General features: G+C 57.5%; 1 protein-coding gene across 1 annotated transcript in view; it reads right to left on the bottom strand.

Annotated features, from left to right (window-relative positions):
• Positions 1-5,647: 5,647 nt before the first annotated feature.
• Positions 5,648-12,644, bottom strand: part of SIM2 (SIM bHLH transcription factor 2) — a 44,735-nt gene continuing 37,738 nt past the window's right edge. The window contains 5 exon segments of the mRNA XM_056119583.1: positions 5,648-6,174; positions 7,362-7,800; positions 9,325-9,435; positions 9,437-9,467; positions 12,333-12,480. Of these exon segments, the coding sequence (XP_055975558.1) occupies positions 5,648-6,174; positions 7,362-7,800; positions 9,325-9,435; positions 9,437-9,467; positions 12,333-12,480 (1,256 nt within the window).

Here is a 12,644-nt window from a genome sequence, read left to right as displayed (position 1 = left end):
TTCCCAGACTGTAACCCTCGGACTCAGGGAAACGAAAACCAGTCAGGCAGACTGGGAGTTAGAGGCTGGGGGATGCCTTTCATGAGCACGGATGGGGAGCCCTGCCCCCCCTCCCCGCTCGCTCTCTCCTTCTGGTTAATGGAGGGACGAGCTGGCCAGCTTTTCTCAGGCTGGGGCGCACGCTGAGCGGCCGCAGAGATGCTCCTGGCAGGCCGCTGACACTGACCGTGTAGAGGAAACGGGTTAATGACTCCGACATTACTTTACGGGCTCGCCTTTCATAGGCTGAGATTTACTGCCTCTTCTGAAGCAGGGGATCAGGGTCAGGCATTGCTGGGGCGAGGTGGGCGGGGGTCGGCGGTCTAGGCAGGGGGCAGAAGGTTTGGCTCACGCAGCTGGAGGCGAAGACTCCTTCTCAGACCACCTGCAAGGGAGAGGGAGGTTTGAGCCTTTTAGGCGATTTGAGGCTTGCTTTGAAAGAGCAGGTGGGGGCCAGCATTTCCCGAACTGCTTGTGGCTGGCAGAAATCTAGTATTTCATTTGCCGGTTGAAATTATTACTGATAGCGAAAACTACAATGGGAAGGGGGACGGGGGGAGGTGTGAAGCTTGGAAGATGCTCAGAAGATGCTCAGAACCGGGTCCCCTCTTGATGTCACGGAAGAACGAAAGAGAGGCCGCCTTTTGGTACCCGCGCCGGGCCAGATGTGCTCAGGGCTGTCTCCTGCCACGCCCGTCTCGAACTTGTGAATCACAGACATGACTTTGCAGCCTGCAAAGGCCCCATTTTGGTCCACTTTTCTCTCTTCCTGCCGAAGCGAGAGGGGTGGAAATGAAGATGGGTATGCCCACCTCTGACTAAAGGCCCTTTCTGGGTCATCAGCGCCATCGTGGCTCAGCTGTTCCCCATCCTAGCACATCCAAGAAATCTGGTCATGGGACCAGAGTGGTAGTACAGCAGGTATGGCATTTGCCTCGTGTGTTGCTGACCCAGGTTCAATTTCCGGCATCCCATACAGTCCCCTGAGCACCGCCATGAGTAATATGTTCTTTTTGTTTGATTTTGGGGCCACACCTGACAGTGTTCAGGGCTTACTCCTGGCTTTGTACTCAGGAATCCTGGTGGTGCTCAGGGGACCACATGGGGGGCCAGGGATGGAACTTGTGGCGGCCGCATCCAAGGAAAGCACTCTGTCCGCCCAGCTGTCACTCTGGCCTGGCCAGGAGTAACCCCTGAACATCTTCAGGTGTGACTCCTCCAACCAAAATCAAACAAACAAGAAAACTGGTGATTTCCAATCTAAGAATCCATCATTAGCCAGACACATGCATAGGAGAGAAAACAAGGAGCCCACCTGCGTCCTTTAGGGCTCCTATATCCAATTAGTGGATTTTAGAACTAGAACCCGAGAAGAGCTACAAAAGTCATTTTCACAAAAGCATCAGAATGATTTCCCCCTCTCCCCCCACCAATGCCCAGGTCTCCTTTTTTGGCTTTAGTGACTTGTGAATAGATGCCCGCAGCACCTTCAATTGAGAGCAGTCTCGACCCTGCAGGAGGAAACCCCAGGCTATGCCCTCACTGTCGCGGGCCCAGCCCTGCTCTTCCAGGCCGCCCTGATGAAAAACATAAACAGCTCGGCTTGGGCGGGTGGTGGTGGTGGTGGTGGGGGGAATGTTTTCATGTCATTTCCTTTCTGTAAATTCAAACTAATGAGGTGCGGCCCCGCCAGGGTGAGGGAAGGTTCCGAGTGGGCCCCAGTCCCCGGCCCCCAGCTTTCGCCATGCGGTGAGAGATGCACCATCCCTGAACCAGGTTCTGCCTCAGCATCAGAGACTTGAATCAGGCTGCCTTGGGGAGCTCGGCCTGTCCACTCCACTCTCCCCCACCGCGGGGGCCCTCCGTGCTCCCCCCAGCCCCCTCAGCACCCAGGGGCTTCCCCGAGCCACAGCAGCCTTGCACCTGCTCTCACCCTCCCCCAGGGCGGCCTGCCCCCCACCCCCCAGGCGCCCATGCTCTCAGGACCCACGAAGCTGGCCTTCAGGCCGGAGGTCGTGCCTTGAGCTTCCCTTCTGGGCTGCTAACAGGTTTCGGGGCGGGGGGCTCTTGCGGCCGTGCCCCCTAAAACCATACACAGCAATACTCAGAGTTCCCCGGAGCCACAGCCCACCCTGCATGGGGCATCCTGGCAGCCGTCTCGGGAGGTCAGGATGGGGGGCATCCGTGTGGGAGCTAGCAGCCCAGACGCACACGCGTGCGCGTACACACACACACACACTACACAGGCAACACCCACAGAGGCCCTCTCCCCCCAACACACACTCACCCATCATCGAGGTCACAAACACACAACATAAATGTTCCCGCCTTCAGCATACACAGACACACACACACACACAACCCCCTCACAAGTAACACACAGACTCACAACATCCACAGGGCACACGTGGCTAGGGTCAGGCTGCCTCGCCTGCCCTGGCAGAGGACGAAAGGGTGACCTGGGCTTATGTTTCTTGGATCTGTTTGCTCTTAGCAGAAAATGGAGATTCCTTTTCCGCGGGTAATTACTATGCATATTTGAAATAAAAGAAAGTGTGAGCCTTTGCATTTATAGCTTTTCAGAGAATTGTCTCTGAAAAGTCATTAAACCAATGCCTATAAAAAGCAGTCTACCAAAATAAACTTTTCAGACTTTCTATATAGTTTGGACTCACTTTTTTTTTTTAATAAAGATTCATGTTTAAAAATAGGCAGCGAATTTTGGATACAGTATTTTTATTCTTATTTAAACATTTTTACAAAATAAATAGTTATACATAATTAGGAATATGGATGTTTTCCAAAGTATTAAAAATCACAAGCTTGGGGGGGGGAATGCATTTTTGACAAAGGTATATGCGTCATACAATAGAAAAATCTTATTATTCCAAAGAACAAACATTAGCAAAACCAAAAAATACAAAAAAGAGCCTTTTAACTGAGATGAGAAAAAAAATCAATTTAATGTTGTTTACATTTTAATATAAAGTTAATGTGATGGGTTTACTATAGGAACAGATTTTGTTCTTGTAGAATTTGCTCCTCTTTTAGGAAGACTGCAGAACTTTTGCCTGAACCGTTTCCGCCCCCCCCCGCCATTTTTTTGTCACTTTTTCTGGGCCACATTCAGAGGGTCACTCTTGGCTGTCTTGGGAAAGTCCTACAGCGGGGACCCATTCCACTCCCACTGCACTCAATATCTGCATCCCTCCCACTGAGCTCTCCTGCCCTGCCCTGGGACTTAGAATATCGTATGTAAGTGTAGGGAAGCTGCAGAAATGCATTTTAGATAACCCAAAGCCTACAACTCACTTGAATGCATGCGTTTGCAGATGTGGTTCATTTGACCAAGGGCAGCTGCCACGGTCCAGTTCAGCTGCCTCTTAATTCCCGTCACCTTCCCAACTGGAGCGCCCATGGGGATGCAGGTACAGGGTGGGGGGTAGGGGTGCTAGAACTCTGCAAAGGACCAAAGGGGTAGTCGAAAATACCTGGTCCTGCGGATTTCCTCAGCCTGTCATCACACCCTTCCCTGCTCTGGGAAGGTAGGAATAAAATGACTCTTCTCCAAAGTCCTTCTCTGCACGTAAAGGAATTCCTCTCCCAGGAGTCCAGGAAGCAGGACCAGCCGGCCAGTCTGTAACTGGGCTCAATCCCATTCGAGCTGGTGTTTTTATTAACATGTTAGCACCGACTACACTCTCTCTCTCTCTCTCTCTCTCTCTCTCTCTCTCTCTCTCTCTCTCTTCCTTTTTTGTGAAAAAGAAACGTATACATTAGAACGCCTCCTCTCTCGTGCCAGGGTCCACAGAAGTCAGGAAAGCAAACCTCCCGCTTGTGTGTGTGGGCCCTGAGGATGGAGAGAGCTTCTCTGCAGACGCCCCCCCCTCCTCATCTGTGCACTGCTGGCTGGTCTGAAACCTTCCTTCCTATCCTATGCAGTGAACTGCCGGGCTTGGTGAGACAAGGCTCTCCCTGGCCCATATTTTACACTTTCAAGCACTTACCGTTAAAGCCTGTTTCCGTTCTAGTTTTTTTTTTTAATAAATCAGAGGTCTTGGATCCTGGGCTCCTCCCAAAGCCGTCATGGTATTTACAGCCCGCCTCGGTCATGGTTAATAACCAGGTAGACACAAGAGCATTTTGTAATACTTTATTGAAAAATATCGGCTGGTATCTTCTGCACCTTCAGGGAATAATGGTTGTTTCTGAGATGTGTTGTGTCCACGCACTCACCAAGGGCTGCTGATTGCTGATGAGGTATAGCTGAGTGTGGCGCCCAGTTGGGTGCTCCGACCCTCACCCAGCCCCCTGGACACACTGACTTAGGTTCCTGCTGGTTTCTGGTGAATTTGCAGATTCCGCCCCGTTTCCCTAAGGCAACGGGCACCTGCTGGCTTCCCTCATCTCTCACATGCCAACGGTCCACGGGAGGTGCTCGCTGCTTCCAGAACAAGGAGTTTCAAAACAGGGGTGAAAAGCCTCTTTCCCCTTGAAAGAGTGGAAAGTACTCCCTAACGTAAACCATTTCTGAAAAAGCAGCATAGTGATGGAGTGTGTATAGTGTGAAGCTGGTGGAAAAGATGGAGTTTTCCATGCATATAGGAAGACCCTTTTCAGAGTCAGGATCTGATTTGGATCAAGGAAGAAACCTTGAAGCAAAAAAAAAAAAAAAAAGAGGAAAGAAAATAAAGGAAACAAAAGTAATGGACGTCTTCCCCGACAGTGCTGGTTCTTTATTAAAGGGTTGCCTGCCCTGCCCATGGTGTGCGGAATTTTCCAGCTTGTGGGTAGGAAGCAGACAATACGAATGTCTCGTTTTCCTGCGTCCCTTGGGCACGTTTTCTTCACGAGGCGTAGCCCGGCGAGTCTTCCACATTGCACATGCAGTTTAATTACCTCGGTCAGCACTACCTGCAGCCAGCACCGACCCGGAACCACAGGTCTCTGCGATGTGGATCCTTTTGCCAGCCCGTCATGCCCTCCACATGTCATTCCCATAAAATATCTGCCTCTATATATATATAATTTTTTTTTTTGCATTGAATGCCTGTTCAATATATTCTGAAGGTGCTCTTCTTGGGCTCACCAAGAGTTCGTGGGGGGTTAAGGAGGTAAGAACTTAGGGTCACCCTTGGTCTCAGCTGCTTGGCTTTTTTTGGTATTGAAAGCAGAGGTTGGAGTGAAACAACTCTTTAAAAGTGAGACTCTTTAAAAATGACTTTTTAAAGACAGCAGCGCTGTCTGTTCCCAGGGCTTGCACAATAATTGCCCTTCTGCCTTGACTTGAGAATGTAAAAGGAGGTTCAAGTGCAGGGTGGGGGGTGGAAGCCCCCTCCTCCTCCAAGCTACCCTCTCCCCCAAGATGCGTGGCACCCACCTGATTGATTGGGTGGGGGTGGGGGTGAGGGGAGGCTTGTGCACCACCAGGAAAAGGATGTAGACGCGCACCGGGGACAAGGCAAGCCCGCCACACCCCGTCCCCCGCTGCAGACCAATTTTTGAGGTCCAGGTGGGGGTCCTGATGGGTGGGGGGGCACGCAGCCGGTCGCCCCCCAGGAGGAGCATCCGCCAGCCCCGGTTCCCTTCCCGGGCACGGGGAAACGGGTCACCTCCCGTTGGTGATGATGACCGAGGCGCCCAGGTAGTGCGGCAGGGGTGCACCGGGCGGGGAGGCGGCGGCGGCGGCGGCGGCGGCGGCGGCGGCGGCGGCGGCGGGGCCGGGGGGCCGGGTCCGCAGCGCGCCGCTCGCCGCCGCCGCGTCTGGGCCGCCGGGGCCGCCCGCCAGGTGAGCGGCGGCGGCGGGCGCAGCGCCCCCCAGCGGCCCGCGACGGGCCAGCACGCGGTGGTAGTTGAGCAGCACGAAGGGCAGCTGCGGCGGGGGCGCGCCCGGGGGTTCGGGGGGCGGCGGCGGCGGCGGCGGCGGCGGCGGCGGCGGCGCGCAGCACTCGGGCGTCCCGCGGGCCAGCGCCAGCCGCGGCCCATCCCGCGCCACGTGCCGGACCCCCTTGCCCGGGCCCAGCCCCGCGTCCTCGCGGTAGTGGCCGCAGCTCGGGAAGCTGGAAGAAGGCGGCGGCGGCGGCGGCGGCGGCGGCGCGGCGTCCTCGGCGAACCTGCGCGCGGCGGCCACGGGCGCTGCGGGGACAAAAGGGGACACTTGAGAGTCCGCGCGCGGCGGCGGCGGGAACGGTCACGAGCAGGAACGCGCGCGCGCGCAGAGCGTTTGCCCGGCACGTGGGTTCGATCCCCGGCACCCCAGAGGGTCCCCTGAGCCTCTCGGGAGTGACCCCAGAGCGCAGACCCAAGGAGGAGTAAGCCCTGAACACCACCGCATGTGGCTCCCCAAACCTAAAAACGGACACGTGGCTAGCTTAGATGAGGTGCAGGATCAAAGTGGGGTCAGTTGTGTGCAAGACAAGCACCTTATCCGCTGTGCTGTCTTTCCAGCCCCTATGGGTTTTGGGAGGGTCCCCACACTTGGCGGTGCCCGATGCTACCTCCTGACTCAGACATCACTCCAGGGCGTGCTCCCCGGATGTAGGTGGACGGGGGATCGCTTTAGGCATGAACCACCTCTCCATTCCCTCTTATTTGTTTTGTTTGTTTGTTTGTTTGTTGCTTTTGGGGTCACACCGGCGATGCACAGGGGTTACTCCTGGCTTTGCACTCAGGAATTACTCCTGGCGGTGCTCCGGCGACCATATGGGATGCCAGGAATCAAACCCTGGTCCGCAGCGTGCAAGGCAAATGCCCCCCCCCCTGCTGTACTATCGCTCCAGCCTCCAGTCCTTATTTGGTTTGTTTTTAGTTTTGGGGTCACACTTAATGGTGTTCGGGGCTTACTTCAGGTGCCGTGCTCAGGGATCACTCCAGGTGTCACTGTGGGGACCAAAGTCGGGTCAGCAGCACACAAGGCAAGTGCCCTCCAGCTCCTCTGGCTTTCCTGATCGTTTTTTATAGGATCGCGGCTGGGGCTGGGGAGGCAACTCGGGGCCACAGACACCCCAGGCCTGTGCTCCATCACCCCGAATTACATCCCCTGCCCTGGCTGTTTATAGAATCTCCTCTGCCATTTGCATGGTTACTCATACCCCCCCCCCCCCCGCCCCAGGCCCAGGGCCCAGCACCCAGCTTTTCTCCCTGGCATGGGGCTCTCTCACATTGCGTGCAGGGGAGATCTGCAAGACCTCCTGGGCAGCAGGAGAGGACACCGCCTGGCCCACACGTGGGAGGGCTCTCCCTCCACATACCATGTCTGTCACCCCACGCCGCCGGGGGTGTCTCCAGTCCTGCCCTCCCCCCACGCAAAAAACGCCACCCACCTTCGTAGCTGGGCACCAGACCGTGCCGAGCAGGGGTCACTGGTGGCTCTGAGAGGTTTTTAGCTGGAGACGGGCTACTGGGCACGAGGGGGTTGGCATAGTGCCACTGGCACTCGCCGCTGGCTGGCAGTGTGCTCAGGAAGAAGCGTGCCATCTCGCAGGGCGTGCCCGCGGGGGGCCCGAACTTGGCGGGCAGCATGGGCTTCTTGCTGCTGAAGACGGGTGCGTCCAGGGGGAAGTGTCCGTAATGGTAGGAGAAGGGCAGGCTGTAGGAGGGCGCGTACACCAGCTCACTGCCATCCGCGTGGAGCTGCTGCTCTGGGGGCGCAGACATGGGCGCCGGGGGGCTGCTTCTCCAGTTCCCCAGCTGGCTGCTTTCCATTCTGTCCATCTGGAACGAGCTGTATGGCTGTGGCCATGCAAGGGAGATAGGTTAAGGCTCCAGGGGCGGGCCGGCATCCACCTTCCCCTCCCCAGAGGCTCCACAGTACCCACCCCCTCCCCCAACCCCGGGTGGGACACGCCCCTGCACCCCAGCTGGGCTCCACCAGGGACAGGGGCATTCAGGGTGCTCCATGCCTGCTGGAAGGAAATGGAACAACAGCAGGCACTGGTGGCATTCAGAGCTTGCAGAGTGCTCCGGAAGCAGGGGAGGGGGTGGGGAGGGAAGGAGGGAAGGAAGGAAGGAAGGAAGGAAGGAAGGAAGGAAGGAAGGAAGGAGGGAAGGAAGGAAGGAAGGAAGGAAGGAAGGAAGGAAGGAAGGAAAGGAGGAGGGAGGGAGGGAAGGAAGGAAGGGAGGGAGGGAGGGGGAAGGGAGGAGAGGGAGGGAGGGAAGGAAGAAAAGGGAGGGAGGGAGGGAAGGAGGGAGGGAGGGAGGGAGGGAGGGAAGGAAAGAAGGAAGGGAAGGAGGGAGGGAAAGAGGGAGGGAGGGGGAAGGGAGGGGGGAGGGAGGGAAGGAAGGAAGGGAGGGAGGGAGATAGGGAGGGAGGGAGAGAGGGAAGGGGAGAAGGAAAGAAAGAGAAGGAAAGAAGAAAAGGAAGGTGGAGGAAAAGGAGAGAAGGAAGGAAGAAGGAAGGAAAGAAGGAAGGAGGGAGGGAGGGAGGGAGGGAAGGCAAGGAAAGAGAGGAAGGAATAGGAAGGAATGAAGAGGGAGAGGAGAGAAGGAAGGAATGGAGGGAAGGAGGGAGGGAGGGAGGGAGGAAGCCAGAGTGATAGTCACAGTGGGCAAACTGTTTTGCCTTGCATGCAGCCAACCTGGGTTTGATCCCGGTCGGTCCCTGCCCCCGCCTCCCCCCCCCCCCGGCCCCTTGTGGTCCCCCAAGCACCATCAGGAATGATCCCTGAGTGCAGAGGAGCCAGGAGTAACTCCTGAGCATCACTGGGTTTCAGAGGGGAAAAAATAGGAAGACTTTTATTTAAAAAAAAAAAAGAGAGGTGGGGGCCTGGGGAAGTCAGTCTGAGGAGGGCTGGATACGTACTTTGCATGCAGGAACCCTGAGTTTGATTCCTGGCACTGCATGCCCTCCGAAAGAAGAGAAACCCAAACCCAAACCAAACCAGAATTACTAACATCAGGGACGTGGCTCAAGGGGTTGAGAGCAGGCAAGCCGGACCAGCACCATTGGGAAGGACCCTGGTGGCCCCATATCACCACTGGTTGCGACCCTAATGGTAACAGAGACCCCCCCGGGAAACTGCTCCGGAAGCAGGGTGCCCCCTGTGAGCTGCGGTTCTGAGGGGCAGTGCCTTGGTCTGCTTTCTCCTGGCCCCCACCGGGCTGTCTTGAAGCCCGGAGCCGCGTCCCTGGGCTGGGCACTGGCTTGTTTGCAGGACATCCCAGGGTTGTGACTTCCCGACCTGCCACCACAGGGGACCCTTTCCTGACCCTGCGCCCGCCAGTCCAGTGCCTGCAGGTTGCAGGCTTACCTGTGGGGGGTCCGGGGAGAAGTTGTCTCATCTGGACGTCGTGCTGGACCTTTCGCTCGCCTCTCCCGAGTGTCGTGGAGTAGCAAGGGAGTCTGCGGCTGTCCCTGGACCTGGTGTCCACGGTTGGCCCGTGGGACACCTGGTCCAGGGGACAGCCGCAGCTCCTTGTACTCCACGTCACTGGGGAGGGAGAGGCAAGGTCAGCCGCGTCCGTGGCACCTTCTCCCCGGACCCCCCCTCCAGCTGCAGGGGACTGTTTATTTTATTTTCTTACTGGGGGGTGGCGGGGTGGGGGACATAGCTCTGGAGCAATTCCTGGTGTGCTCAGGAGTGAGCCCTGGTGGTGCTGGGGGGTGGGGAGGCATCAGCGTCAGGAATGCTAGGGGGTGACCCGGGGTTGTGGCCAAGGCTAGTGTCCTCACCTGCACTGTGTCTCCACCTCAGGGGCCCATTGCGAGGGGATGGGCAGCCACTCCCAAGTGATGCTCCACGGGCCAGGGGTCTCCCCTGGTGACTCTCAGCCAATCAGACAATTGATTCAGTGCAGGGGACCCAGGATGTCATGCTGCTCGGAACCCACAGTGCGGAGGGATACCTGGGGCACCCTGGCAGTGCTTGGGGATCATGTAGTGCCAGAAATTCAGCCTGGGTCCAGCATTTGCCAGGTGAAGCCCTCACTGTCTCCCGGACCCCAGGGGTTCATTTTATTTATTTATTTATTTATTGCTTTTTGGGTCCACACCCAGCGATGCACAGGGGTTACTCCTGGTTCGTGCACTCAGGAATTACTCCTGGCCATGCTCGGGGGACCATATGGGATGCTGAGAATCAAACCTGGGTTCGGGCCACGTGCAAGACAAACGCCCCTACCCGCTGTGCTATTGCTCCAGCCCCTGGGGTTCATTTTAAAGGGCCATTTGCTGTGACCCAGAAAGCCATCTTCATGGAAGCACAGGGCAGAAATGCCCAAGGATAGAGACCTCCAAGGTTAGAGACCCCAAAGTTAGGTCCCCTGAGGTTAGAGCCCTGAGGTTAGAACCCCAAGGTCAGAGCCCCCACGGTTTAGAACCCCCAAGGTCAGAGCCCCTGAGGTTAGAAGCCTCCAAGGTTAGAACTCTCGTAGGTTAGAGTTCCTCGAGGTTAGGACCCCTGAGGTTAGAGCACCCCAAGGTAGAATCGAGTTGGAGTTCTCCCAGAGTGCAGCCTGTGGTGGTCAGACTTGAGGCCTTCTCGGGAAGAGTTGGAGGCCAGCGTGGTTCTCTCCAGTCTCCCGAGGTCCCAAGTACACTGCTGGGAAAACCTCCAATGCTAAGGAGTGCCTCCAGGGTCCAGTGGCCTCAACAGTCAGCCTAGGTGGGGAGGGTGGAGGTCCCTCCCAGGCCCCACGAGCATCCAGGGTGGTCTGTGTCCCCATCACCTGCCTCTGTCTAGGCCCTCAGCGCTGAGCCGTCAGGCCAGGTACATGAAGCCCTGCTTGGGGGTCAGGGAGGAAAGCGGGCCCCTCAGGATGGGGATCAAGTTCATACCCAGTGGGGTGCCAGGTGCCTTAACAGCATAGCAGTGGGGTCCCTGCCCACTGAGGAGGTGGAGGGTGGGCAGGGGGAGAGGGCATCGGGAGTGGGGGCTGAGATTTGGGTGAGAATTCTGGTCCTCCAGCTCACACCTCAAGAATGGAATGTCCTCCTCTCTCCCAGCTGTGCTCACCCTGCATCTGTCTCTGCTCCTAGACTGTACCCAGGATGGGCGCCCTCCCCGCCACCCACCCTATTCCCACAGCCACCCAGCATCCAGGCCGCCCCCACTGTAGAGAGTAAATCAGCTGGACCATCCACAGGTTGTTTAAATAAAAACAAAACAGGAGACAAATGAGGGAGGGGAGGAGGGAGAAATGGTGGGGGTGAGGGGAGAGGCGGAGGGGGTTGGTTTGGGGCTGGGGTGAGGGTGCCTATGGGGGAGGGCCAGCACAGGTGGAAGGGAAGGAGGGGATTTATAGGGGGAGGGGGGTTGGCATGGGGAGAAGAGGAGGGAGCGAGAGTTGGTGAAGGGGACGAGGGGGAGGCGAGGGAAGTGGGGGGAGGAAGATACATGTGGGATGGGTAGGAGATTGGCATGGTGAGGAGGGGAAGAGGTGATTTATAGAGGGGGAGGGTCGCCATGGGGAGGGGAGGGGAGGGGAGGGGAGGAGAGGGATGTGGGGGGAAGAGGAGGATGTGGGTAGGAGATTGGCATGGAGAGGAATGGAGGGGGTGTTTAATAGGAAGAGAGAAAGGGTGTGTGGGGAGAAGGGAGAGAAGGTGTGTAATGGACAGGGAGGAGGGGGTGTGAGTGGGGAGGAGGGAGAGGAGGTGTGTAATGGGCAGGGAGGAGGGAGAAGAGGTGTGTAATGGGCAGGGAGGAGGGAGAGGAGGTGTGTAATGAGCAGGGAGGAGGGATTGGCTTGGGAGGAGGGAGAGGAGGTGTATAGTGGGTGGGGAGGAGGGAGAGGAGGTGTGTAATGGGTAGAGAGGAGGGAGAGGAGGTGTGTAATGGGTAGGAAGGAGGGAGAGGAGGTGTGTAATGGGCAGGGGGGAGGGAGAGGAGGTGTGTAATGAGCAGGGAGGAGGGATTGGCTTGGGAGGAGGGAGAGGAGGTGTATAAATGGGTGGGGAGGAGGGGATGTGTAATGGGCAGGGAGGAAGGGTGTGTGGGGAGGAGGGAGAGGAGGTGTGTAATGGGCAGGGAGGAGGGGGTGAGTGTGGAGGAGGGAGAGGAGGTGTGTAATGGGCAGGGAGGAGGGGATGAATGGGGAGGATGGAGAGGAGGTGTGTAGTAGGCAGGGAGGAGGGGGTGAGTGGGGAGGAGGGAGAGGAGATGTGTAATGGGCAGGGGGGAGGGAGAGGAGGTGTGTAATAGGCAGGGAGGCGGTTGAGGAGGTATATAATGGGCAGGAAGGAGGGATTGGCTTGGGAGGAGGGAGAGGAGGTATGTAGTGGACGGGGAGGAGGGGTGCGTGGGGAGCAGGGAGAGGTGGGCAGGGCGGCGAGAGAAACAAATCTGCTGACTTACGTGAGCACATAATTGACACTCACGATGCAGTGCGGCCGGGACGAGCGGCTGTTGTGCACGACGGTGGCGCAGCTCTGCACCCACACCCAGCCGCCCAGCTTGGACAGCAACCGGTAGTACTTGGTGGTCACCTGGCCCTTCACCAGCACTGCGGACACAGAGGACACGGGTGGTGAGTGGGACCAGCCCCACCCACGCCCTCCAGCCCTATGCCTGCTCTGCCTGCACCCCAGACCCCTTCACGGATCTAGAGCGGGCCGGGACCATAGTCAGCGGGGAGGGCACTGGCCTGGCACGCAGCTGTCCCCGGTT

This window comes from Sorex fumeus, unplaced genomic scaffold (assembly GCF_029834395.1).
Source record: "Sorex fumeus unplaced genomic scaffold, SorFum_2.1 ptg000041l, whole genome shotgun sequence".
Taxonomy (NCBI): Eukaryota; Metazoa; Chordata; class Mammalia; order Eulipotyphla; family Soricidae; genus Sorex; species Sorex fumeus.
Note: the sequence above shows the minus strand (reverse complement) of the source record. Positions and strands in the feature narration are given on the sequence as shown.